Here is a 24,136-nt window from a genome sequence, read left to right as displayed (position 1 = left end):
TACAGTACCCTCACCCTGTGCCCACACACACCCTAAACCCACACCCTACATGCACAGAATGTGCTGACATGCCTTACTGCACACCCACACACTGTGAACCCACACCCTATACCCATATTCACGTACCCCCATATCATGTCCTCCATGTCACACTCACCTCACTTGTGGTGCTATTTACAATGTGTGTGCATCGTGTGTGATGGTGGGAGTGGTTAGACAGAAGACTTAGCCAGCAGACCTGTAACAGTAATGGCTAGATTAGCATGCAGAGCCTAACAATGTGCTGGACAGGGGAGAGTCACCATGCCTGTGGATGGATCTGTGTGGTGTTATACAGCAGCTGGGGACTGACATCTTCAGTCTGACTGATCTGACAGTGATTGATCTTACCCTGACATGGGTCATTAAATGAAGATACAAGGCTCAGTGAGCAAATTAAGAAGAGAGTGGCCTCCAGGGGGTAGCACCAATGTGTTTTTGAGAAGTGCGGGCAGGATTAATTTGGTCCATCGGTGGAGACAAGGGTCTGGTGCTGTTGTTGCAATGTGAATACGAAGTAGGTGTTACTTTAGTCTGCGATTGCATGCTAACTTTGAATCAACCCGTGCAAACGCACAACTTATGTTTCTTTGCAATGAGCCCAGGGTTTCCAAAGCTGTGGTCCTTGAGTTCTTTAGAGTGGCTGTTTGCTAAGTTGTAATGACAGAAATTAAATAAGAAGAGACCTTGGATAATCAGCAAAGGATGAACACAGCAATTACTATAAACGCATGAGAAATTACTGTCTACAGTATTTAAAGAATTACGTATACAGCAGGAAGGAGCGTTATTCCCAGAGGAGCACAGTATTGCTAAGCTTATTAAATAAAAAGAATCATTGATCACACAAGCGCTCATGTGCATGATCATAGTTCAATTAAAGGAATAAACATTATGCCAAACATAAAAACTGTAAAAAAAGATGATAAATAAGCAACAGTATGGAACTAGTTCAATTAACAAGGGAAATGGAATATAGAACCAAAGGGCAATTATTATTCAATAATTTTGATAACCAGAAAGATGAGGAGGAGCTGAAGAAGGAGAATAAGGTATTCTTACTTCACAGCTGTCTCCTCTGCCACCTCGAGAGACAAACTAACCACTCCTGTGGACACATTCCCACAGACCGAGCCTTCTGTCACCTGGAACAAGAACACAAAAGTGAACATACCTGGGACAGGTATATACACATGGAGACACACCTGGTATACACACACACATTAATACAGTTGAGTGAGGTACTCATACACACATGCACACACTTAGTGGGACTTGTTGAGGGCATGAAGGTATAGGTCAGACCACATCTGTGATAATGGCCAAACATCTGCCTACACTTTAATGATGAAAGAAAATCACTGCTACTAAATTTGGATTTATGGTTTGATGACAAATTGGTTGGTTGTATTTGAAATTGTCATGCCCTTCAGTTGTATTTCTTCAATTAATTTATTCATTCATCTATTCACTCACTCATGGTTACATGACATGTCTGGTTCAATGATGTTAAAAGCCATCAGTAAGGACTGATCAGAAATCAGCAGGGATCCCTCACACCTTCTCCAACCAGTGGAGACAATCTTACCTGTTCCTCTTCCCATGCAATCTCAGCCACTCTCTGTCCCAGTTTAGGTTGCCATGGCTGCAGTGTGGGAGGGGCCTGGGTGGTAGAAGGAAGTGTGGTGGGCGTGCTGGTCGTTGCGGGCGTGGCATGCTCTGGGGCAGGGGGGGTGGAGGAGGCGTCCCAGGCTGATGTTGACACACTCAGGGCAGGCTGGTCACACTTCTCCCCCTCAAAGCCATCAGCACACTCACAGGTGTATGTGTTACCTTCACCACTGCGGCTGCAGTTACCATGGAGACAGGGGCTGCTGGCGCAGGGGTCTGTAAAAAACTGAGAGAACATAATAATAATGAGCTCAATGTTCGCAGGAATGAAAGAAAGTTTAAATTGCTTAGAGTTCCTACTGTTCAGCATCTGAAGGTCTTCTTCTAAGCTTTTCATCTGCAGAGCTTTCTGTTTCTCAGAGAATGACCCTCTGCTACAAACATCAAGAGCAATCACTTGTGATGCTGGCATTACATTACATTTACATTATTGGCATTTAGCAGATGCTGTTAGCCAGAGTGACTCACACAGGTTACTCTTCTTACATGTTATCCATTTACACAGCTGGATATTTACTGAGCCAGTTCTGGGTTAAGTACTATGCCCAAGAGCACAGCAACAGTGCCCCAGCAGGGAAGCGAACCAGCAACCTTCTGGTTACTAGCCCTGCTCCTTACCACTACGCTATACTGCTGTCCCTTTTTGTTGGTGGTGAGGAAGCAGAGAGGGCTATTCCCCACTTTGGCTGCTGTCTGAAGCCTGGGATGCCTTTAGGACCTTGGACAGAGACGGAGTCACCTACAGGTACACCCACAGCTAACACTAATGGCTAATCACCCCAGGGGTTGCTTCTTGCCTTTGTCAGATCTTTTGGGAGAGGCCTACATAGAAATAGTCACTGCTTGGCATGGCTCACCATCAACCCACCAGTCAGCTGGATGACTACATGTGTTGAAATCTGCTAGTGCTTTGTTTTTTTTTTTTTTTTGTTTCTGTCTTTTTTTGTCTTGCTCTGTAAAGGGAAAATGCAGCCTTTGGCCACTTTGGAATCCCTTGTTTTTGTGTGCATTGTCTAATCACCACCTTGCATGGTGGACACCTGTAACTGCAATACCATGTTAAATATTGACCAGAAACACAAAACACCAGCTACTGCAAAAACTACAGTGACAATAACTAATGTTGATTGGATGCTTCAGATGGCAGATTAATTGCATTTTCAGTTAAATAAATCCATTTACTAATTTGAAAGAATTTACAAAAGCCGGAGAAGATCAATACAAATAGCAATAAAAAGAAATTCCATTAGCCAATTGGGATCATCAATTTCAGGATTAGAAGCCCATTGGATGAGTTCCTGGCATGTTTCCATGTCCATTTGTCTTATTTCCTGTGACGAATGCTTTAATGGGGTTAGTCAAGAATAAATTCTCAGGGCAGGAGAGGGCTCTGAGCAGCATGTGAACACATTCTGACTGAGAGTCAACAAACCAAAATGAATCAGCAAGCTTCTTACTTTCATCTAACAATGTGTATTGATGTCATGAAACTGTAATGTTCATATTGATATATAAATCTTTTTAAATTTTATATCAAATTATGATTTTCCTTATATGACATCCATTCAGGCATAAAATAATACACATAAATCCACTCAGTTTTCCCTATTAGGCAAACACAACAAGAGTGCATATGGTATTGACCACTGCCAATCATAGTGTATCTGATATTATCTGCTCTGGTCTGGATCAGAATGCATCTGGCATTGACTGCTCTGGTCTGTTTCACATGTGTAGAGGGGCCTGTAATGGATTCAGCAGGACTACGATTGTTTATAATTGATTCAGGCCCATTAAGCGAATTTATCACACTATGAATGTTTATGAGCTGTGATTCATCTTTATCGTGGGCTGCATGTGGGGGCAGATGACGGTGGCAGTGGTGCTTTAATGGCAAGACTGCACACCCACCCACTCGACATGGGAGAGGAGGGAGCTGTGAGGGATGAGGGAGGGGTGAGGAGGTTTCGAGGAGCAACAAAATGAGACTTCACACATTAAACCCCCCATACACCAAGCACTGAAAAAGACTGACCTCACCAAGGTCCCAGCAACATACATGTCCATCAAAAAGAACAGGAGCATGACCCAAAGACCACAATTACTGATAAGAAGCGGGTTCACTGAAGCAGCCAGTGCAGGGCATTTTAATGGAACAAACACTCTGTAAACAATTTATATATACAATTTCTATGCACTAAGTTTGTGTTTTCTGTGACAGCCCCTCTTTTGCTCACACAGACAGAAAAGCATATTATGGAAAAACATGAGAGAGAGAGAGAGAGAGAGAGAGAGAGAGAACTGCCCCCATTTCTGCACTGTGGGCTCTGTGACCATTTCTAATGATCGAAATGCCTGCGTTACCATGGTGATGGTAGCTAGGCAACCTGAAAGTGATTACCCTGGAGCCCTTGCGCAAGGTTTGCAAGCTAATCCTGAGAGACGGAGTCAGACAGATTGCATGTGCATGTGTGTAAGCATGTATGTAAGCATGTGTGTGTTCGGTTGTCCCTTTCCTAAATACCCATAAAACACAGGATTTATCTCCTCGCAAACATGCCAGACACACTTCATAGCACGACAGTGAATATCTGCAGTGGAAAACCACAATGCCCAAGGAGCTGTAAACATAGCCATAAAACAGACATGATTGCAGCCATTCACACTGAGGTACATCTGTGAAACATATAGTCTTTGACAGAAGAAGTAAATCATTAATTTCAGAAAATAATAGCACAATCTATCCATGGAAGACCGCCTCTGGGAGATACTGTTATCTCCATAAGCCAAATACATGAGTAATAAAAGAGCAAAATTTAAAATTGCCATCAATTTGCATAAATCCTCAGCACCCAAGAAAATATCAAGGTCTGTAATAAAAGTTTCAGTCATGCCCTGGGCACAGAAATATTGACATGAAAGATTATACACCATCATTGCATTTGCTGAGCTTCACAATTCACACTTACACTGGCAATCTGCTATTTTCAGAAACGTTGCTGCTGATAGTTCTTGAGCTTCACCTATCCTGACAGAGTGGAATTCTCACGTGTCCACAGGTCTGTTCATCTAAAAATCTAAATATGGAACTGAACCTGAACCTGTATTAACAACTGCTGTATATATTTTGTGAACTGATCCCTCTCACAAATAAAACTCTTCTCATGTAATTGTTTTTTCCAATCTTTCTAGGGACTATAGCAAGGGGAACTGTTTTCACTCAAGTTTCACCCTTTATTTGGGTGTTAAAGGAATTTCTCTTGCTTGCACTCCATTGGCATAACCACAAAGACCATTCTACACTTTGCCAGGGACAATGAGAATCATATCTTTTGTGCAGCTGAGTCCAGTGAAACCATGAAGAACAGAGTCCTTTTATTTTATTCTCTGTGTACTCATGGGCAGCTATGTGCAGAATTCATCCTGTTTACATTTCAGGGAAATGAGGAAAAGACTAATGTCTATTTCTTGTTTTTGTGATGAACAATTTTTTTGATGTAGTTTTTTTTTTTTAAACCATCCACTGATGGTCTGAGGACATCGTCTCCTTGTGAGGGAGAGTTAACATGATAGGACGTGACAGCCTCAAAACCAGAACTCCCCTCTCACACTCACCCATCCCACCACCCTTGGGCGCCTGTCCTGAGCAAGGAGGGTGAAGGAGTCGGTCTGGGACACATCAAACCAGGGCTCCTTCTCATGGCGGTATAATCAGTGTGTGTTTATCATCATTTGCATTGGGAGATCTTTTTGTGTGTCACACGTAGCTAGGGGTTTAAAAATGTGCTTTTCCTGACACACATCAGCGCTGCTTTTTCGTCTGTTTCTAGGTGCAAATGCAGATGTTTCAATTTATAGCAAAGAAAGTTCAACTAGAAGTCTATACCCAAAGAAGACCAGGTAATGTCATTACCAACAAAACTAGCAACAGTCATTCCCTAAGACAACCATAAACAGACATTACCAGTTTAAATCAGTTATGGTCATTGCTGAAGAAGATCAGAAAGCTAAGTTACAGGGGAAGTTCATTAGGTAATAGTCAGGCTGCATGTCTACATTTCCCCAATAGCCATGTAAACCATACCCTCCTCTACCCCCTACTTCCATCCCTCTGATGTTATCACACATGGCACTATAGGTAAAATGTGACATCATCAGGATTAAGCTGGACAGTGAGTGATTACTGCTATCAAGGGGTCACAATCTCTTAATAAAGTGGCCATGTTGTTGTGTCTGGCATCTGAGATTCTTTTCCTGGTGGATCCAGTATGCTCTGGTTCTACTTCTTGTTTGATCCATTTTGTAGGCAAGTCTCACATAGCATAGTATGTGCTACAGAATGCCACATACAAATGCAGGTTACCAGATTACCACATGAAACTGGTAAAACTATATTTCTGTTAATGTACACATTTAAAATGGTGGATATGTATGTAATGATGAGAATTATCTCTTTTTAGCATGATACAGTATTCTATGACCCAATTTAGGGTGCAGTGGTTGGGTGTAAAAGGAACAGACATCCATCTTTGCACCTTGTGTAACTGCGTACAGGGAGAACAAATAACAATAGAAATGAGGCCAAGGAAGAGAGCTATCCTGAGGTAGGGAGCAAAATTGCAGTTTCCAGATACAAGACCACTTCCGCTATAGAGCTGCCGAATGTACACAACCAAACAATAAACCTGTTATTGTTAACTGGGTAATGGGTGCTCTGTTCTTCACAGGGTCCTAAGCAGTCTAATTTCCAAAGGGACCTGCAGCAGTCCCTAATCACCACAGTGACCAACAGCAGTCCCTAATCACCACAGGGACCTTAGATTGCAAAGTAACAGTAATTATCACAAAAGCCTCACTTAAAAATCACCCATGTATGGTTCAAAGAATTTTCTGGAATTTTCAGAGAAAATCTTCTTTAGTTCAGAAATAACTTTCTAGTTCTCAGACAGAATGTTCTGGAAATGGGGGAATAATGTTTTTGATCTCAGTGAAAATATTGTAGAAGTAGTTCTAGAGCTAGGTCTAGAGTTTGACGATACCCTTCTAAAGGTGAATGAGAGCTAGAGGGAATGCAGGAAAGTTCAGCTGCAGAGACTCTGCAAGGGACAGAGAGGCCTCTGGCTTTGATTCATTAAGGATGTCAAGAAGAATCTTGTGAAATATAATGATGGTTATTTCAGACTCATAATGCTTTGGCTGTCAGAAAATAAACCACATTTCTGGCTTTGTCCCTTACGGTTTCTCATTACCAGCACAGTTGGGAGGGATGACTCTGATGTACACTGGGTCTCATCTCTGATTGGGCCACATGCTGGAGAAACATCCGAGGGATGACAGATGGAGAGCATGGCAGTATCATGCCAACACTCCAAATGATAATACACTACCCACCATGAGCACACACAAGTCAACATGATTACCCTGCTCACGATGTAACGCTGAGGAAAGCCATCCAACAGTACAAGGAGATTAGGGAGGAATCATACAATTCTGAAAAGGTCTTCTGCCTCCACAGTTGTCATGAGGCAGGATGTAAAGTTTTCACGCAAACACACAGATTTATTTATTATGAATTCATTCCTCCATGTGACATGAATTATTCATATTCATTCATTAACATGAGCTAACAGGTTTGTTCATGCATTAAGTGCAACACTATACCAAATATTGTTTATATCATATGTAAATAAAAGCTTGGAAGTGTGACAGAAAGTCAGTCTGGAAATCTTTTTTTTCTGGTTCAGAAACTGAAATACGTATGGATGCAAACATTCCTCCACTGAGGCAGCCTGCAATGTATTTAACTAACTCATACATGTCTACTTCGTCTCTACTTTGTCTATACTTATGTCCTCTCCATTTCACATTTCTTGAATATATTTTGTCTGGACGCTTCTCATTCATTATACATCCATTTTTTCTGTACTTACTGTCTCTTTACGCATTTCTGTTTTTCTTCACAATCTAGTCATTGGCAACCCAGCATAACTTTGAAGATGCCAGCGTGTTCCTTTTCACAAAGCTGTTTTCTCTGGGTAAAGTTTGGTCACCTCAAATAAAAATAAACCACGGTCTTGAACAGTGATATAATGCGAGGTGACACCTGTCAGAGGCCCTCTTTACGCTCTCTTTTTCTAAGCTGAGATGCCTTTTGTGAAAGCAACCAGAATAGATGGATTTTTTACAGTCTGGAGAGAAAAATCTGGCGTCTACACCAGCTTTGAAAACTTTGTTCTGAAGTCTCATGTGAAGCATCAAAGCTGAGACTGCCAGACATTAGAGATTAGGGTAAAGAGAAGCCGACATAGGGAAATGGTTTGAGGTCACATTCCCTATGCTCAGCATTGCAAAATTGGTCAACATAAAGACTTGATATGTATGATCAATGGGTTATTATTTATGATGACTTAGCACACGCAGATGTTGGTTTGCGGTCTCCTTTGTCATGATCTGTTGGTTGCACTACTGTGGACATCACTTCAAAAGCACATTGCCATGTAATATGATCAATCATTCTTTCCTATCCTTCCATTTTCCCAGCATCCAACCAGAGTACCTGCATTACTGTGACCATTATAATTTAAACATAATTATATGCTAATTTCAGAATTCTGTATATGACATTGTGATGTGAAAGTATCTATAAGATGAATATCTGGTACCGCTGTGTTGTAGTCTTAGGGGGTTTACAGCTTTTAAATGATATATGTCCTGACATAAAGATGGCAGTCAATATTAGTGATTCTATTGTGTGTGATTATTCACCAGCATACACACCTGCAGTCAGGCAAGTGCCTTTGCCTGTAGCCTGCCACTGTAAACTCACAGATATAAATAAAGCAATAAAATACCACACATCCTATGACGCTGCCCTTCAGGCATTTCTGAGTTTCCGCATAACATTGTGATGTCATCATCTAACCCTGATTTGCCATGCTGTTCATCTCTGCATATCAAAATATCAGTGTCCCCCTGCTTCCCTTACCATGCCCCTGACACACGGCATCAAAGGATAAAAGATTGCATTTCTGTCTAATGCACACACGTGCACATACGCACATGCCTGTACATACAGATACCTGTTCATAGAAACACACCCAAGCACACACCCATCTATCTGCAGGTAGATGGATGCACCCAGATGTACTCGCAACACAAACAGATGACTCATTCCTGCAGCCAGAAAAAGGGGAGACGATTACACAACTTCAAGAAAGGACAAAGGGAAAAAAAATCATCCTGTTTTTAGCCTCATCCTCCTCCCTCTATCCTTCCCCCTTTGCTGTTGTCTAGTATACTACACCTAGCTACCCGATGCTGCACCCCCTATCTAAGACACGGACATAGTTTAAGTTGAGATCTGAAGGGAAATTAAAGAGAGAGTGAGTGAGACAGCGGAAGGACGCATGACGTGGCAGATCTATTTTTAGCTGTGCCCAGGTCACAGTAACTGACGCTGTGTCCGTGTCATTCCATTAAAGCACAATTAAAGGCCAGTGGAGGCTGTCTGCTCTGAGGCAAATCTGCAGAAGTTGGGGTGTCCGTCTAAATGTCACTGCACCTCACAACTATGTCTGTGCCTCGGGTCTGCTGAGCGGTATGCATTTACTGCAAAGAATCTCCGTTAAACCCACAAATACCAGGCAGTTATGCCTGCTCAGCCAAGCATGATGCTGTTTAAGCGCTGTAAAGCAGATAATGAATGAGATCAAGAGAGCAATGAAAACATTTAAACTGATCTGAATTTTCAAGATGGGGCAGAGAGGGGCTTACTGTCAATCTTTCAGTAGGGATTTAAAACACAAAAAAAGAATAGGAGTTTCTTCTCTCCATTGAGTCAATCTGACTGTTTCAAAAAGATCCTCAGATATCTCTCTCTGAATACTACTCCACCTACTTGCCCTCTTTTCTTCAATAAAAATATTGTTAATTAAAAAGTATGCATATGTAATTTTCTATTTTAAAATTGTAAGAAAGCCTTTGTGAACCAGACTGCACACTGTTGTCCTTCCAAATCTCAGATGAGAACTGCGTAGACCACAGTATGTGGAAAATTGATTTTATTTCTCTTTTGTCAAAGCTTACAATGTATTTAATATAATAAAAAATAATAACTTGTATGGCAATGTCTCTCTCGTTGAGTGAAATACCAAGAAGAAATTATTTAGTCTATTATTTTGAAGGCAAAATATTTCCCTCAAGTGACTGTTTGAATTTAGGAAATGTAGCTTTTTCTGATCAGTTGACAGTGTGAGGGTTGAGTCTGAATGTTTTATTAGTGTGCCTTTATGATTAGGTAGTCTTTTTGAGGACCTGCTCCATTTCCCTGAGATGTTGATTCAAAAATAATTACATCAGTCTTTTTGTTGTACGCGCTGCCAGAATCTGAGACAAATCACTCTGTTGGCCTTGTTTTGAGCTGAACTAAACTACCGGGATATTTACAGGAGAGGAGAGGAAAGCGAAGAGGAAATAGGACCAGAGTTTGAAGATCATTCTAAAAAGCTAGCTTGCAACAAATAACTCATGACAGCCACAGTTTTTGCACTGTGTTTCCACACCAGAACAGCTTAAAGCGAGTGACGTTTGGGGCAGATCTGTGGATTATTCCACGAGGCTGCTGATGGAATTCTAGCCAAGTAGGGTAGAGATCAGAGAGAGATTTAGACAGAAATCAAACCAAGTTGGGTGATTGCATAGCAGGGAGAAAGTTCAACGCTACAGCAGGGGTGCCGTGCAAAAACCCAATTGACTATGTATTTTTTTAAACCAAAGAAATGATGCCCGTTGGTGTGGAGGCCTTGTAAAACTGTAGTCAGCTCATTAGCGTTTGTGGTGAACATTTCTGTACTAAAGCTGCTGCCCTGTCAGATCAGTCAAAATCAACCCCTCATGTTTCACCTAGGGCATTTCATAGTTTTACTCTGCCACAGTGATACAGGGGGTGATGCAAGCTTCAGTGAAGTATCTTCATTTGAAATGAAGTTGCTGTACATGCTGAGAGCGATGTTTCTGAAAAAGAATTTATTCTTTTAATACACTAATGAACCATTCTGTCCCACAACCATGGATTTTACTTTAACACATTGTTCATTGTTCGTACATTTAGCTTTATGTATAGAGATTTATGCATGATCTTTTTGTTTTAAAATACATTTTTTGAATTATGTATTCCCCTTTAATGCATATCTTGCAGTCAAGACATCTCCAGAACTGAACTTCTGAAAAATATTTGTGTAAAATAAAATACCTAATATAATTCACATTAAATATTCAAATGCATAATGTATGTTATCACTCTACCCTTCTAAAGAACATTTAGGTATCCATTTACGTATCCTCTCATACTCTCATAAAAAATACTAATGGCAATATTTTAGCAAACTGGTGATTGACTTAATAATAATTAACTGTAAATCAGAAAATCATGTAGCTTATTACCACACAGCTTTGAGTAGGTATATCAATACCTGTAGGTATTGATAAACTGAGTATTCGTAATTTCAATAGATGTATGATTATTTTTTCTGATATTAGAAGCTAAAGGTGAGCATACTTAGGTTTTTGTTTTACAAAGTTACACAGTTTATAGTTATACAGTTTTTATCTTTGTTCTGACTTATGAGTGTTACAAAGAGGGACAGACAAAGATAGTGATGAAGGAAGCATTAGAGAGAGGGAGAGATACAATGAAAGGAAAAGAAGAAGCAGTTTAGGAGAGGGTCTAAGGAAGCAAGTGGAAGGGGGGAGAGAGAGAGTGAGAAAGTGAGAGAGAGAGATGGGCTTGACTGACTGTGCAGTGAGTCATGCTGACACCGCCACCACTCTCACATGCATAGGAAGTGGTGGGCCTGCTTCCTGCTGAAAAGCCAGCCTGTGCCACCTGGAAATCAGCCCCCAGTCTGTGAGCTGCTGATTGCCATGGTAACCCTCCTAATGAAGCTGATGGCGTACACCGCGCTAATCGACAGTGATGTCTGTATGGACAAGCAGGGGCGGCAGAAAGCTCCGAGGAGGATGTTTTGGAGACGTCCTCTCCAGCCACACCCCAGGCTGATCCCTATACCTGCTGTGAACAGAGCACAACTTACATTTACTAATGACAGTCTCTTTGAAAAAACCGTGGGATTATTGCATGAGAGTAAAGCTAAAAATAAAGGGATTTGTTGCCAATAAAAGTATGCTTCACAGACCGAGGAGGGGGCTGGTCTTATTGAAAGTGTTGCCAACTTGTTCCCACCAGATCTAGCTAGGGGGACCATGAGTTAGCAGTGGGAAGGGGCAGATATATCATGATATATACATGATGTCACTATACAAGCGTCAATCCATAAAATGCCATGATTTGTCTACTCATGTATCAGTCTCCTTCATTCAGGGACAGTGCATTATTTATGGGAGGAAGGGGATGGTTCAAAATATGGGAAAGTCATTCAAATTTTATAGCTCAGGGGAGGGTCTGCTATTTATATTTTGGGTTTAGAGGAGGGTCCAAACTTTAAGCGTCCCAAAATTCTTAAATCAAATCTCTAAAACAGAGACCAGACCAACACACTACTCAATGTTTTGGCAATGCTTCTCTCCTGTATTTCATTCTTGTGATGAATGAAAGCTTTTTGAAATTTTCTTGTTTGCTTATTTTTGATTTTGCATGTGCTTCCCATGAATTGTTCCTCAGGGGAGAGCTCTGCAACCCCCTTCCCAAATTTGGCACATCTTACACCTTCCGTTCACAAATCCCATTTAGATAAGGATAAATGTAGGTGCAGGCTGACATCATTGCTTGCATACCCATTGTCCTTTTCTCCCATGTGTGATCCCCTGTTGAGGGCTTGTTTGTTTGTTTCCTTCGGCAAAATGACACAGGGGAATATTTTTAAAAAATGAGCATAGTGGCATTGTCCTAAATGTGCGTGTGCATGGTTTAAAACCAAACAGGGGAATCTTGGGCATCACATCCTGTGACTAAGGCAAAAATAGAAATCATGGGATGGGTTAAAAACTTTTTACCAGCATTTCACCACTGACCTTAGATCAGTGATCTGTCACCAGTACAGCACTACTACCCTAGGTAGTAGCTCGGTTCAATAAGATTCTCTCACTTTCAAATTTTTCGGCTTCTCGGTGCAACATGCAAAGCTCACATTCTCCCTCGATTCATCACAAGACCATGCACTCGCAATCCTTTTCCCAAACAAGAAGGGGGAGGGGTGATTTAATACGATTACGTTTTGTAAATTGTAAACCATTGTACAACCACCTTTTGTGTCAAAGCACTTTTCCCCACATTCTCTTCAGAATGGCCCACAGTTGTTGTTTACACATGCAACTATTATCTAAAATGAGAGGTCAGCTGAATTTTTTTTTTCAAAGCAAACTTTCATAAGTAGACATGAAATTCTGGCACAAAACACTGCACAAAAGACAGATTGAGAGTTTACATTTGGATTTTTAAAATATTTTACAAGCACATAGAAACTGCAAGCAACATATCCAGAGCCTAACTAGGTCATTTCCCTCTACTGCTTACTATTAATAAATGAGTTGCAAAATCCTAGGTCCACCTGACCCAGACAGATCTACTCTATTACCTGCAAAAAGCTCTTCAGAGCCACCAGCCAATTGTCCAGAGACCCCCTGGAACAACTAGTTCTCAAACACCAGCTTGGCAGCAACGCCACAAACAAAACCACAATCTGCAAATTCAGAAGATTTGACCTCAGTAGCAAAACCAAATACACCATGCTTTTGGCACAAGGAAGTAACAAAATTAAGCAGACAAATAAATGAGCATGTTATTTGGTCCCAAACAGAGACTTTTTCCTCATACAATACCATAAAGAACCTTATAACGGTGCAAACGGGAAAAAGCTGAATCAAAATGGTATTTTCTGCTTTCGTAATCCAAATGTGGTCTGATAAGGGGCACATACCTCCTCAAATTCTCGAGACAGGTGGTGCACTTAGCACCGCTACAAGACCATGAGTTATCTCCTGCTAAGAAAACAGGTTGAGACAGCACAGCTGGCAATGGCAAACACGATGCAACTGCTTTAAAATATTGTACTGTAAAACTGTAAAAAACTGTAAAAAATTATTGTAGTGTATTGTTCTTTTCTGGTTTCTATGTAACATGTTTCCAGTTTATTTTCCCGTCATTCATGCAGTTCTGTCTTTTGCCGAGAGGGAGGAACGGTCTGTTTGGATGTTCAAGTACTAAAATGCAACACTTTGAAACACTATTGTGCTAATAAACTGTGTTTGTGACCTCAAACAGCATCGGAGCAGATCTTTTTCCTCTGTGGGAGTCAGCCAGAATCAGAGTGGCTATGAGAGGTGCTCCTCTTTCCATCAGAGAGCTTGGGGACAGCAGGCGCACAGTCACACCACCCACAATACAGCTGCATTCATTCACTTTGGTAATGCCTCTAAGCCCTGACCTTGCATCAGTTTCAGCTTTTTTACATACAATGTATGTATTTCAATCCTGGTTTGGCGCAGAGGATGAAACTGCAGTAACATCAGTGCCAAAATATTACAGGTAAACCCACAGGACATGTGCAATGCCACAGTTCCTGTCTGAAAGAAAAAAAAAATAAAACACCTCACATTACTACCCTGCAGAGAAAATTTCAACAGTCACCTGTGAATCATCTCAAATAGCACCACCTAGATGACAGAGGATTCGCAACAGCCTGGAGCGGAATCAAAAGATGAGATTAAAATAAAAAATTTAAAAAATCCTCCCATAACCACCCATGAAAAACCTCTCACTTTTGGTTTGTGTTTAACTCAGACGGAGCAAAATGTGCAAATACAAATAAGAAAACATTTTTAAGGGTTTTGTAAATGCTGGCTGAGTCACGGCGCTGATTTAATCCACCTCCACATTTTGCTCTGTAGAGCAGACGCAGCGTGTCAGTCGAGGTTCTCATTTCCGGAGCGTATTCTCGCGGCCACAGGAAGCAGTCCTGACAGACAGTCCACCGGGCCGTGGTGTTCCCTATCCTCTCCGGAGTCACGAATGTGTCTCATTAAGCGCCACCCCCGCCCCATCTTGTCAATTCCGCTGCCCAGTTGCAAATTATTGCTAATTACTATATTTATCAGTATAAATTGTGCATTCCTCTGAGATAGAGTCTCATTCAATGGTTGCCATCTGAGCCCCACAATAGCCGTATCATTTCACATCTACCCAGCCAACAAAGTGGCTGGGAACCCCAAGCAATAATAGAAATGTAACAGTAATAGTACACAACACAATGCATACTACACACCACACACACACACACACACACAATTCAACACTACACAACACAGTACCCACACCTACAGTACAATACGCATAGCCACAAATTACATAATACCCATACGTTACACACTCCTACACATCTCATACAGACAACCACCACATAGTTCACAGCCTTCTTCGAGTTGAACACACAAAATTACCCAAAAAATGGAGAATTCGGAGAGGAACTTGTCTCTGAAAGCCATTGAAGAGCAAGAACAACAATAACAATAATGACAGCAATAAGCATTTTATTTTGTGTATGCAAGCATTGAATAATGCATTTGTTGTCTCTCTGATATTCTCAGTGTGGATCTGAGGTGCTGAGGGACTCTCATTGTTTGAGGCTCATACTCAATGAAACAAGTCAAAACACTACCCTCTGCGCCCCCCTAGTCCATTTGAGGTGCCTTATGAGCGTGCTCAGAAGCACCACAGAGATGGCAGTAGAATCTGCAGCCTGGTTGCTAAGAGACACGCTCTCCTGGAATAATGAAGGACAAAAGTACAGATTGTGATGACACAGTCTGGCTGGTGGGGTGTCTCAATCTGGACCCACCCCTCAACCACCGGTAGCCACACGCACAAAACACATTACTATCAAATGACAAATGCCTGCGTGACTGTAATATACATATCATTTCTATGCAGGAGGTAGAATAAATTATGCATTTTTGGTGGTACTCTAGGTTTAAACAGTGCAATTAAAATGAGACGGGCACTATGTGTAGCATTGTGGGCATACAGATGTACAGCATGAGGACGAAGGCTGCAAAGTGTATGGGAGGAAAAAAAGTGATTAAGAGGAATAGATTCAGCAGAAGTCTTGTCAGCGTCTATTTCTATCCAGGACAAAACCATCTCCGGAGAGCGAACAAGACCGCTGTGAGTTAACCCCTACACTACCAGCGCTCCAGGGCGCTGCAGTACAGCTTTTTTCCTGCGGCCTGCAGTGCAGATCTGTCACCTAATGGCTCTTCTGACGTACATTGGCGCAGTTTCTTCTTTCTATATAACCCGACTCACTCCGGTTCCCGTCACTCACAGAGATGGTCTGAACCCTCTGTTTAATGCGCGCCTTTGATTTATCCCTGCAATCAATAATCAATAATCAGTTGTGCTTATATAATGCCTGTCATGGACATCAAAGGGCTTTAAAGAGAAGGGGCTGACTCTCTATGCCAACCACCAATGTGTAGGGTGGGTGAGCCATGGTCATTTTGCACTTCAGTGCTCACCAGAGGTAAGGAGGGAGCAATTTATTCAACCAGTTAGCAATGAGAGGTGATTAGATGGCCAGACTGTAAGAGCTAGATTGGAAATTTGATCAGGACACAAGGGAAGACTTTGCGTTTTGCCAATAAGGGCCATCATTTTTTTTCATGTTTTTCTTCCCCGTGTATACCTCATATTGAGTACTATTAGGAAAAAGATTTCAGTTGCCAAATGTCTACAATTCTTTCCATTTTTCTATCTCGGTATATGCAAATTACCTCTGTGATTTGGACTGAGTAGTCTCCTCTTCCAAAAACTGTAATTGTATCAAACAATAATTAAAACACTTTGATGTGAAGTTAGTCATGATTGGAGGTACTTTACTGCTTTTTTTCTTCTGACAAATTTTTATCAGGGGAAACATTTGTTTTTGCCCAACATTTTGCAAATAATTGGACTGATAGTGAATGCAGATTGGCCTCTAAACACTATGGAATAGTACTAATATTTTCTCTTTAAAGCATTCCCCTGTGTACTTTCAATTGTAGCACACTTCAGTGGTGTCTCATCAAAGATGCTCTGATCCACGAATTTTGGCGTACAATGGTATGAATCACAATACATTGTGGAAATCCAGCATGGTGTGGAACCAGAGAACAGTGTAGCATCTAAGTGAGGTGTGGAATCAGAACATGGTGCAGAATTAAAAAATGGCACGAGAAATCAGAGCATGAAGTGGTATTATTGCACAGTGTGGCGTCAGAACGTGGTATCACTGATCAACTGTCTGGCAAGTTTCAGAGAGATATTCACAGACATAGCTGCAGAGAGACGTGCAGAAGTATGTGCATAATTACATCTGTACAGCAGTTGCAGTAACAGAAAGAACGCGGTTATTACGATGAGAACACTGCACAATGAAAGAGGCCAGAACATTCCACAGAGAAAAAAGTGACTCACAGCATGTGACAATCTACAACTCCTCCCAAGGTCACGGTTCCTCCTCCCCTTGTGAGGATGTGACTGTTAAACACCAGAACAATAGACCCCTCCAAGCTCACGGTGAGCTTCTGTCTTTGAAGTTCAGAGTATCAGAGTACGACTGGGGCTCATTTCAACACCTCTAAACAGAGAACACCGTCATCTCTAAAAAGTGTGTGTGTGTGTGTGTGTGTGTGTGTGTGAGGGAGAGAGAGAGAGAGACTGCCTGCTGCATGGCCCTATATCAAGCCACTGATCTTTTAATCAAACATAAGTGTAGCAGGAGGAGTCTTGTGTCACCTCCAGGAGACACAGATCCTAAAGAGGAGCAGATGCTACAGCACTGAGGGTCCTGGCTGAGAACAGGACCTGCCCAGAATATGTGGTTACCTGAGTGGCTAGGTTTAGAAAGCACAGGTGTATCACTGTTTGTGCAGCTGCACTACAACCAATGTGTCCACACTTCTGTAAAAAAAAAAAAAAAAAAAAAAACATTACGGTCATGTCAAGGCTACTCACATGTTGTAAGTTTTTTCTCAATGAAAAAGGCATTAAATTTCCTCTTCAAGCAAATCTGGGCAGTATTTCCAGATACAGTGTGTGTTCCATTCAAAGTCTCCATATGTTCCTAACAGTATCATAACAAAACTCTGTACTGCATATGCAATTTTTTTTTCTTGTTGATTCTTTTGAAGCTGAGGACATTAAAGCATTTCTCAGACAAGGTGAGCCAGGGGACGTCCCAGCCCACCTCTCTGGGTGACATCAGTCCCACAGAAACACATCTGCATGCGCCTAGGGGCCTGGCAATGCTAAACAGCACCAAGCGCAGACCTTCAGCGCATTCAACATGACAGCTCACCAAAACCTGTTACAGAGCTCAGCGCTGGGTCATCACATCTCATCGAATTGTAATGAAGAACCAGGTCCAGTTGCTTTGTAAGTCCTCAACAGCTGCACTCACTCCTTTATCCACCCTTGCCCCTCTCTAAGGGGAGTGGTCCCCAAACCTAAGGCAGGAAGGCAGCTCCCTACCCTCCCACACAACCCCCCGTGCCCCCCACCGGGGGAGCAGCCTCCATAGTTCACCATCACTGCAGGCACCAAGAGAGTGCTGTGGGATTAATGAGCTTGTTAACAACAGTTATTAAAGCGTGATTAAAGAACATTAACAAACGGAAGATGTCTCTGTGCGGGGGTAGTGCCTACTTGCCTGGGGGGCAGGAACTTTATAGTGATTACATCATTCCTATCAGCCAATGACTGCTCTACATTCCTCTCCTCCCAGCTTACAGTGAGTCAGCTGGGGTGGTGGATGGCTGGCTCATGGATACAGCCCCACCCACAGCCAAACCATGGCCCAAATACAAACTGGTCAAACAGTCCCAAACCCCACAATTAATCTAAAACCAAAACCAAGCTCAACGGAACCATCTCTGCTGCTTCTCCAGTTTTCATCTGAAAGTGCTGCAGTATCTTCCAGCAGGGTCTACATCAAACAGGATTAATTACGTACCATCCATTACTTCATATTTCAGAGCCTAACATCACTCTTACAATCATGCAGAGCTCCTCTATCCATTCATCTTTATTTGGCAATTTGATTCTTCTTGACTTCCACCTTCATGTAAGATAAGCTTAATGAACCTTTTAAAGGTCTAATGAACCTTTAAATAAAAGATGTATCAGTTGTTCAGAGTTGTTGATTAGGTTCAGAGATTCGATTCTCCCAGTGACCAGAACATCATGACCCCATGGGAGAGAGGAAAAGAGAGTTCATCACAGTACTGCTGTGCTGTTCCAGTAAGTAGTTATCTCTCATTCTACTCCCCCTCCCTCCTCTCATTCTGTCTGTCTGTCTTTCCCATCTATTCTCATTGTCTTTCTTCCCATCTCCTTCCTTCTTTCACTCCCTCTTTCTTCTTACATCCTTTTAGTCTCCTTCTCTCATTATTTTGTCTTCCCCTGTTCTTCCTTCTCTCTCTCTCTCTCTCTCTCTCTGTTTGTCCTTCTGTCTTATTTAACCTGACACTCAAAGAAATGTGAAAAGCCAGTGTGCTCAATAAAACAGGCCTCTTACCCAATCACTATTGACTACTCCGTATGTTGCCATGGTGAGCAAGAGGGGGAAATCACATCCTCCAGAGACTTCCTCTCCCACTGATGAGAGAGTGCTGCAGGTTTGGGGCTGACACTACGGACTGACACTTCTCAGAGCTACCCTCAGAGGGAAGGACAAGACAAAACCAGGGGACAGTCATGTGGTCCTTCAACAAGCAATCCTCTATGTTGTCTGTCATGAATTAGCTGCTGCCTGCGCACACTTCACACTTAACACTTAACATTTGCCTCTGCTGCATTCACAGTGTCCCGTTTCCTGAAGGATGCCACCTGCGGTTCCTGTCGTCAAGGTTACCATGTCACCTTGCTCTGCTGATTTAGGAGATCTCTCTTCGTTGGCTTGTCAAGTCAGGATTCACAACAGCAAAATTATCAGATGACAAGGTGAAGAAAGACAGGCAACCAGGCAATTCTGACAGCTTTCCTAATAAATGTTCAGTTTGAACTGTTACAAAAATACCTTGTACATTAGATTAAACATTACTGCTGCTTAGAAGAGGCTCTTATTCATGGTGATTTATAGAGCCCACACTCTCTTGTATTATGTATGTATATACTTTGATATTCACTGACAGTCCTCACTAAGCGCGCAACAAAAATGTTCCATATTTGACTCACAGCTTGAGTGTTTTGGACAAAAGCCCATTTCTTGAATCCCTACACCATACTACTGTCACTTTGTGACAGAACGTTCTGCCACGAGTCCTTGTCAACATTTAAGCATGACTAAAACGCTACTTCACGATGACAATTTGTTATGAAGTTTCTATTTTCACCACAGTGAGAGACAGTAATGACTCTCATTCTGCACCTGCACTGTGGGCCCCAGAGACAGCAGCAAAACCCAGTTTTTCACTCAGCAAATAGCATCTCAAAAGAGTCGCCTGCAGTGCTACTCACATAGTACCACAAACAGAGCACACACCTTCAGTTTGTTAAAAATATAGTGCTTAAAAAATTATTCATATTTTACAAGCCGTCTCTCCGACAGTTAGGAGCAGAGGGTCAGGAGAAACATCAGGGGACACAAGGAACAGAAGGCCAACAGGTCCACTTCCACAGGTACAGAACCAAGCTGACTTGTCACACAAGTGAATAGAGCCTCTCTCTCTCTCACACACACACACACATACACACACACACAGCAACACTCAAGAGCACCATGAGGTAGTGGGATTATGATTTTCACAGAGCACATAATTTGCAAGTATAAAAGATCACAGTGGCTGTGGCTTTTAGTCAGACTCCAGCACAAGGAGTGAGCAGCATGGAATGACAGAGCAACTGACCTGCTTCCTGTCTGTTACGTATGCGGTCACTCACCTGTCACAGAAACGTCCTCCAACCAAGACATTCAGGAGCTCAGCAATACTGTCGCTCTGAATAATGGAATTGATGTGAAACTGGTGTTGAGGAATATTTCCATGCAGGTTTACAATATTCCCCCCCTTTCACATCCCTTGTACCCTACTCAGCCAACACAGTGAGGCAGGAGTGCGCTTATCTCTCTCTCTCAGATTCATTAGACGACTCCGTGTAAAACACAAAGCCCACAGCGGCAGCTGTCCCTGCAGTGTTCCAACACAGGCCACCGCTCCCCCACTGCAGCCTCCCTTTCTCACCTCACCCACAGCATGCGCGTATAACGCCACAGGAAGAGAGAGCACATCCCGGGGTACAGAGGTCTCCCCCCAGAGCCCGAACAGCACCAATGACTCGCCTCTTACCTCGCAGTTTCGCCCTGTGAAGCCGGTGCTGCAGGAGCAGGTGTACGCCTGGGTGTCAGGAGAGAATTCGGGTGTCCCCGGAGAGGCGAGCTGGGGCTGGCAGGAGCCGCCGTTGAGGCAGGGCTGACCCTCGCAGGGGTCTGGGACCGGCGTGGCTGAGTCGGCGGCGGCGGCGGCGGCGGCGGAGGTCGGCGCAGGGCTCAGCGTGGGAGTCAGAGGGGAGGATAAGCAGCCTCCGGCGCTAAGCAGCAGCAGGAGGCACACGAAGCGCTGCATGCTGGCGGAGAGGCAGCGAGAGCTGGCCGCGCTGCTCTGTCTGATCTCTGCACTCTTCCTTTCCTCCTCGTTCCTCCCTCTCCTCTCTGCTCCCTCTCTCTCTCTCTCTGTCTCTGACAGGGCTAACTCCTGGTGTTTAGCCGCCAGCTGCGTTAGTGAGCGTGCGAGAGAGAGGGGATGGCAGCGCGCTGGGTGTACGAGCGTGTGTATCAGCGCGTGTGTCTGTAGCAGTTCTGCGTAGTGGCTACTCAGAGACTGGCTCACAGAGACTGAGAGAGAGGGGGCGGGCTCCTGCTCAATTTCAACCACTGATCACAGTGACGACAGGTGACGCCATGCACGCACACACACACACACACACACACACACACACCCCAGCAGGGAAGTCATTTAGAGCGCCATCATTTCTAAGCCAGCCTGATTCTCCTTCTTGGTCCTGTAAAGTGTTGGGGGGGGTGGAAACAGACTGATCAGCTTTGCGGAGATTAACTGCATAACAGCCCTGCAGCCATGCAACACGTCGCCAGCACCACATTCACGGGTCAAAAACACAGTCATGTCACACGTGGCTGTGCACAGGGAACCATGCCTATGTCTGTTGATTCAAGATTCTTCGTACATAATTTCTTCCCTCCCTGAAGAGTGGAAAATGATTTGTTTTTGTTGTTTCAACACCAAGTCATTCACACTGAGTCAGTACTAAATGTTATTTTCACTGAAATATTAGATACAAAACAAAAAAGCACATGATATCTGCTATGGGCTATAAAATTTATTCATAAATTAATATAAATATTTATTTATTCAGATTGAACATAGGGAAGCTGAGATGATTGCTCCTTCTGGTAAACAGAAATCACCGACATGCTGATCCCCAGTTTAGAGAGGATTGGACACAATTTAGAAATGTCATACTGTATCTACCATCAGGACTAACAGTCCAACTCCTTTCCTAAATGTGGTGGTCAGAGCTAAATAACATTAAACCATGAATGACTCATTTGCATCTGAAAGGTTGCTCAATTTCTAAATTCCTGAACAATTTTCAAAACCTGTTACATTCAACACTTGACAAAAAAGTGATTTTTTTCCTAGATAATGGCATAACTTTAGATCCCATTGCTCCCATGGCAAAAAAGGTCACGAGGCCTGTATTTTATGTTTTTCTGTAAAGAGGGTAAGATATGGCAGTAATTCAGGTGACACCAACAATACAATGACAGCAAAACTGAAAACTTGACACTAACTGCATCCCCATCAGTGCGTTGAGGAATATAAGATGAACTGCACCAAAGGTATAGTCTATTCTATCCCTACCCAATTTAATGGTCGAATGGTGCATGAGATTTACTCATTTGCATACTAACAGTTGGCTTGAGGCAGCCATGTTATTTCACCTAGACATCCGAATTGAACAAATCTGAGGACTGAATGTCCATAAATTATGTTTATTTTCTGTAAACTGTTTAATATTCTACCTATTAAAAATTCTATAAAAAAAATCAAATATGGTGGAGCCGATGCCACCTAAGAAATAACTGTTAGCTGAACAGTAGTGAGATTTCAGCTCTCAGTGACTAGTGTTTTTTTATTTATTGTTTTTATTTATCTTTTTTAATTACGTGACTTTTAACTCACTGCTATAGTGCCACCATGTGTCTGATACAGCTGGACTAGGCCTTTGGTACAGATCCCTACCTCTGTTAAATTTGGAATTTTTTACCAAATGAGGAGCAAAAGATCAAGCAAAATAAGAGGAAAATGATCCAGTATTGTGCATCCAGATAAAACTGTAAAATACGTGTAAAATTAAGGGGTGTGTTTGCAAAGCCTTAGACCTCTATGGCATACAACTGATTTTTACGACTGATTTTTCCTTAATCACGAAATAAAAAGCTGAATACGAACAACAGGGTATCACATACCAGAGGCACTTGGTCTCATAATTATAATAATGATTATTATAATTATTGTAATCATTTTAAACAGGGCTCCATCACCTTTAGTGCTCAGCCACCTAACAATCACCTTTATCTGGATTCATGTCTAGAGCATTAGAACATGTAAGTATAGAATGTTACAGCTACACCACAAGCAGTAACATGGAACCCAATTACCCAAATACCCAAATAACAGTAATTGGATTGGTATGCATATGGCAGTCATTTCACACCCCACACAGCAATCTCATGCCTGCCGCCATGGCTTCTTCACCTCGAAAGTTGTTAGTCACAAGGTACGTGTATACACTACACCCGCACAGGCGTATAACCATTGATCGCACTGTATTTAGTTCTCATTTTTGGGTGTGAACTCTCAGCACACAGACTAACACCTCTATTTCTGTAACACAACCCCCATGTTCATGTAGAGCTTGCCACGTCTACGAACCCCAATGGACTCAAACCTGCACTTACAAATAAAATCGCCAAAATATAGCATGTTGAGAGACGACATCTTTGCTGGGTTAAACATACATTCAGTTATCACCTACTGAAAATACATATTTCACACCAGTATGGTGTGATTTACGATTTTAATCTAAGAAGTAAAACATCTCTGCAGCCTGGGGCGCTGCTTGTTTTTATGTCGCAGGCAAGATCGATAGCTCTCCCAGATGGTTAACGAGATGCAGAATGAACCCCGCGAGCCCCGACTCCGCAATTTTCATAATGACCAGCAGACCAGTAAATCTGAGAGACCATTTTCTCTTAGCAAGCTGCCTTAATGGAACTGGTAGCACAGGACTAGGCAGAGGCAGAAACGAGTGTGGGCAGGACTGCAGCAGATGGGTTTGAATCCTACCCCAGTCCTA

At 42.5% G+C, this 24,136-nt stretch overlaps 1 protein-coding gene across 1 annotated transcript in view; it reads right to left on the bottom strand.

Moving 5' to 3' along the window:
* Positions 1-21,582, bottom strand: part of dner (delta/notch-like EGF repeat containing) — a 39,396-nt gene extending 17,814 nt beyond the window's left edge. Inside the window, exons 1-3 of the mRNA XM_036537396.1 lie at positions 21,046-21,582; positions 1,628-1,936; positions 1,102-1,184 (exon numbers count right to left, since the gene is read on the bottom strand). Of these exons, the coding sequence (XP_036393289.1) occupies positions 1,102-1,184; positions 1,628-1,936; positions 21,046-21,321 (668 nt within the window). The 5' untranslated portion in view covers positions 21,322-21,582. The remainder of the gene's footprint in view (positions 1-1,101; positions 1,185-1,627; positions 1,937-21,045) is intronic.
* Positions 21,583-24,136: the final 2,554 nt, after the last annotated feature.

This window comes from Megalops cyprinoides, chromosome 9, assembly GCF_013368585.1.
Source record: "Megalops cyprinoides isolate fMegCyp1 chromosome 9, fMegCyp1.pri, whole genome shotgun sequence".
In the NCBI taxonomy this organism is placed as follows: Eukaryota; Metazoa; Chordata; class Actinopteri; order Elopiformes; family Megalopidae; genus Megalops; species Megalops cyprinoides.
Note: the sequence above shows the minus strand (reverse complement) of the source record. Positions and strands in the feature narration are given on the sequence as shown.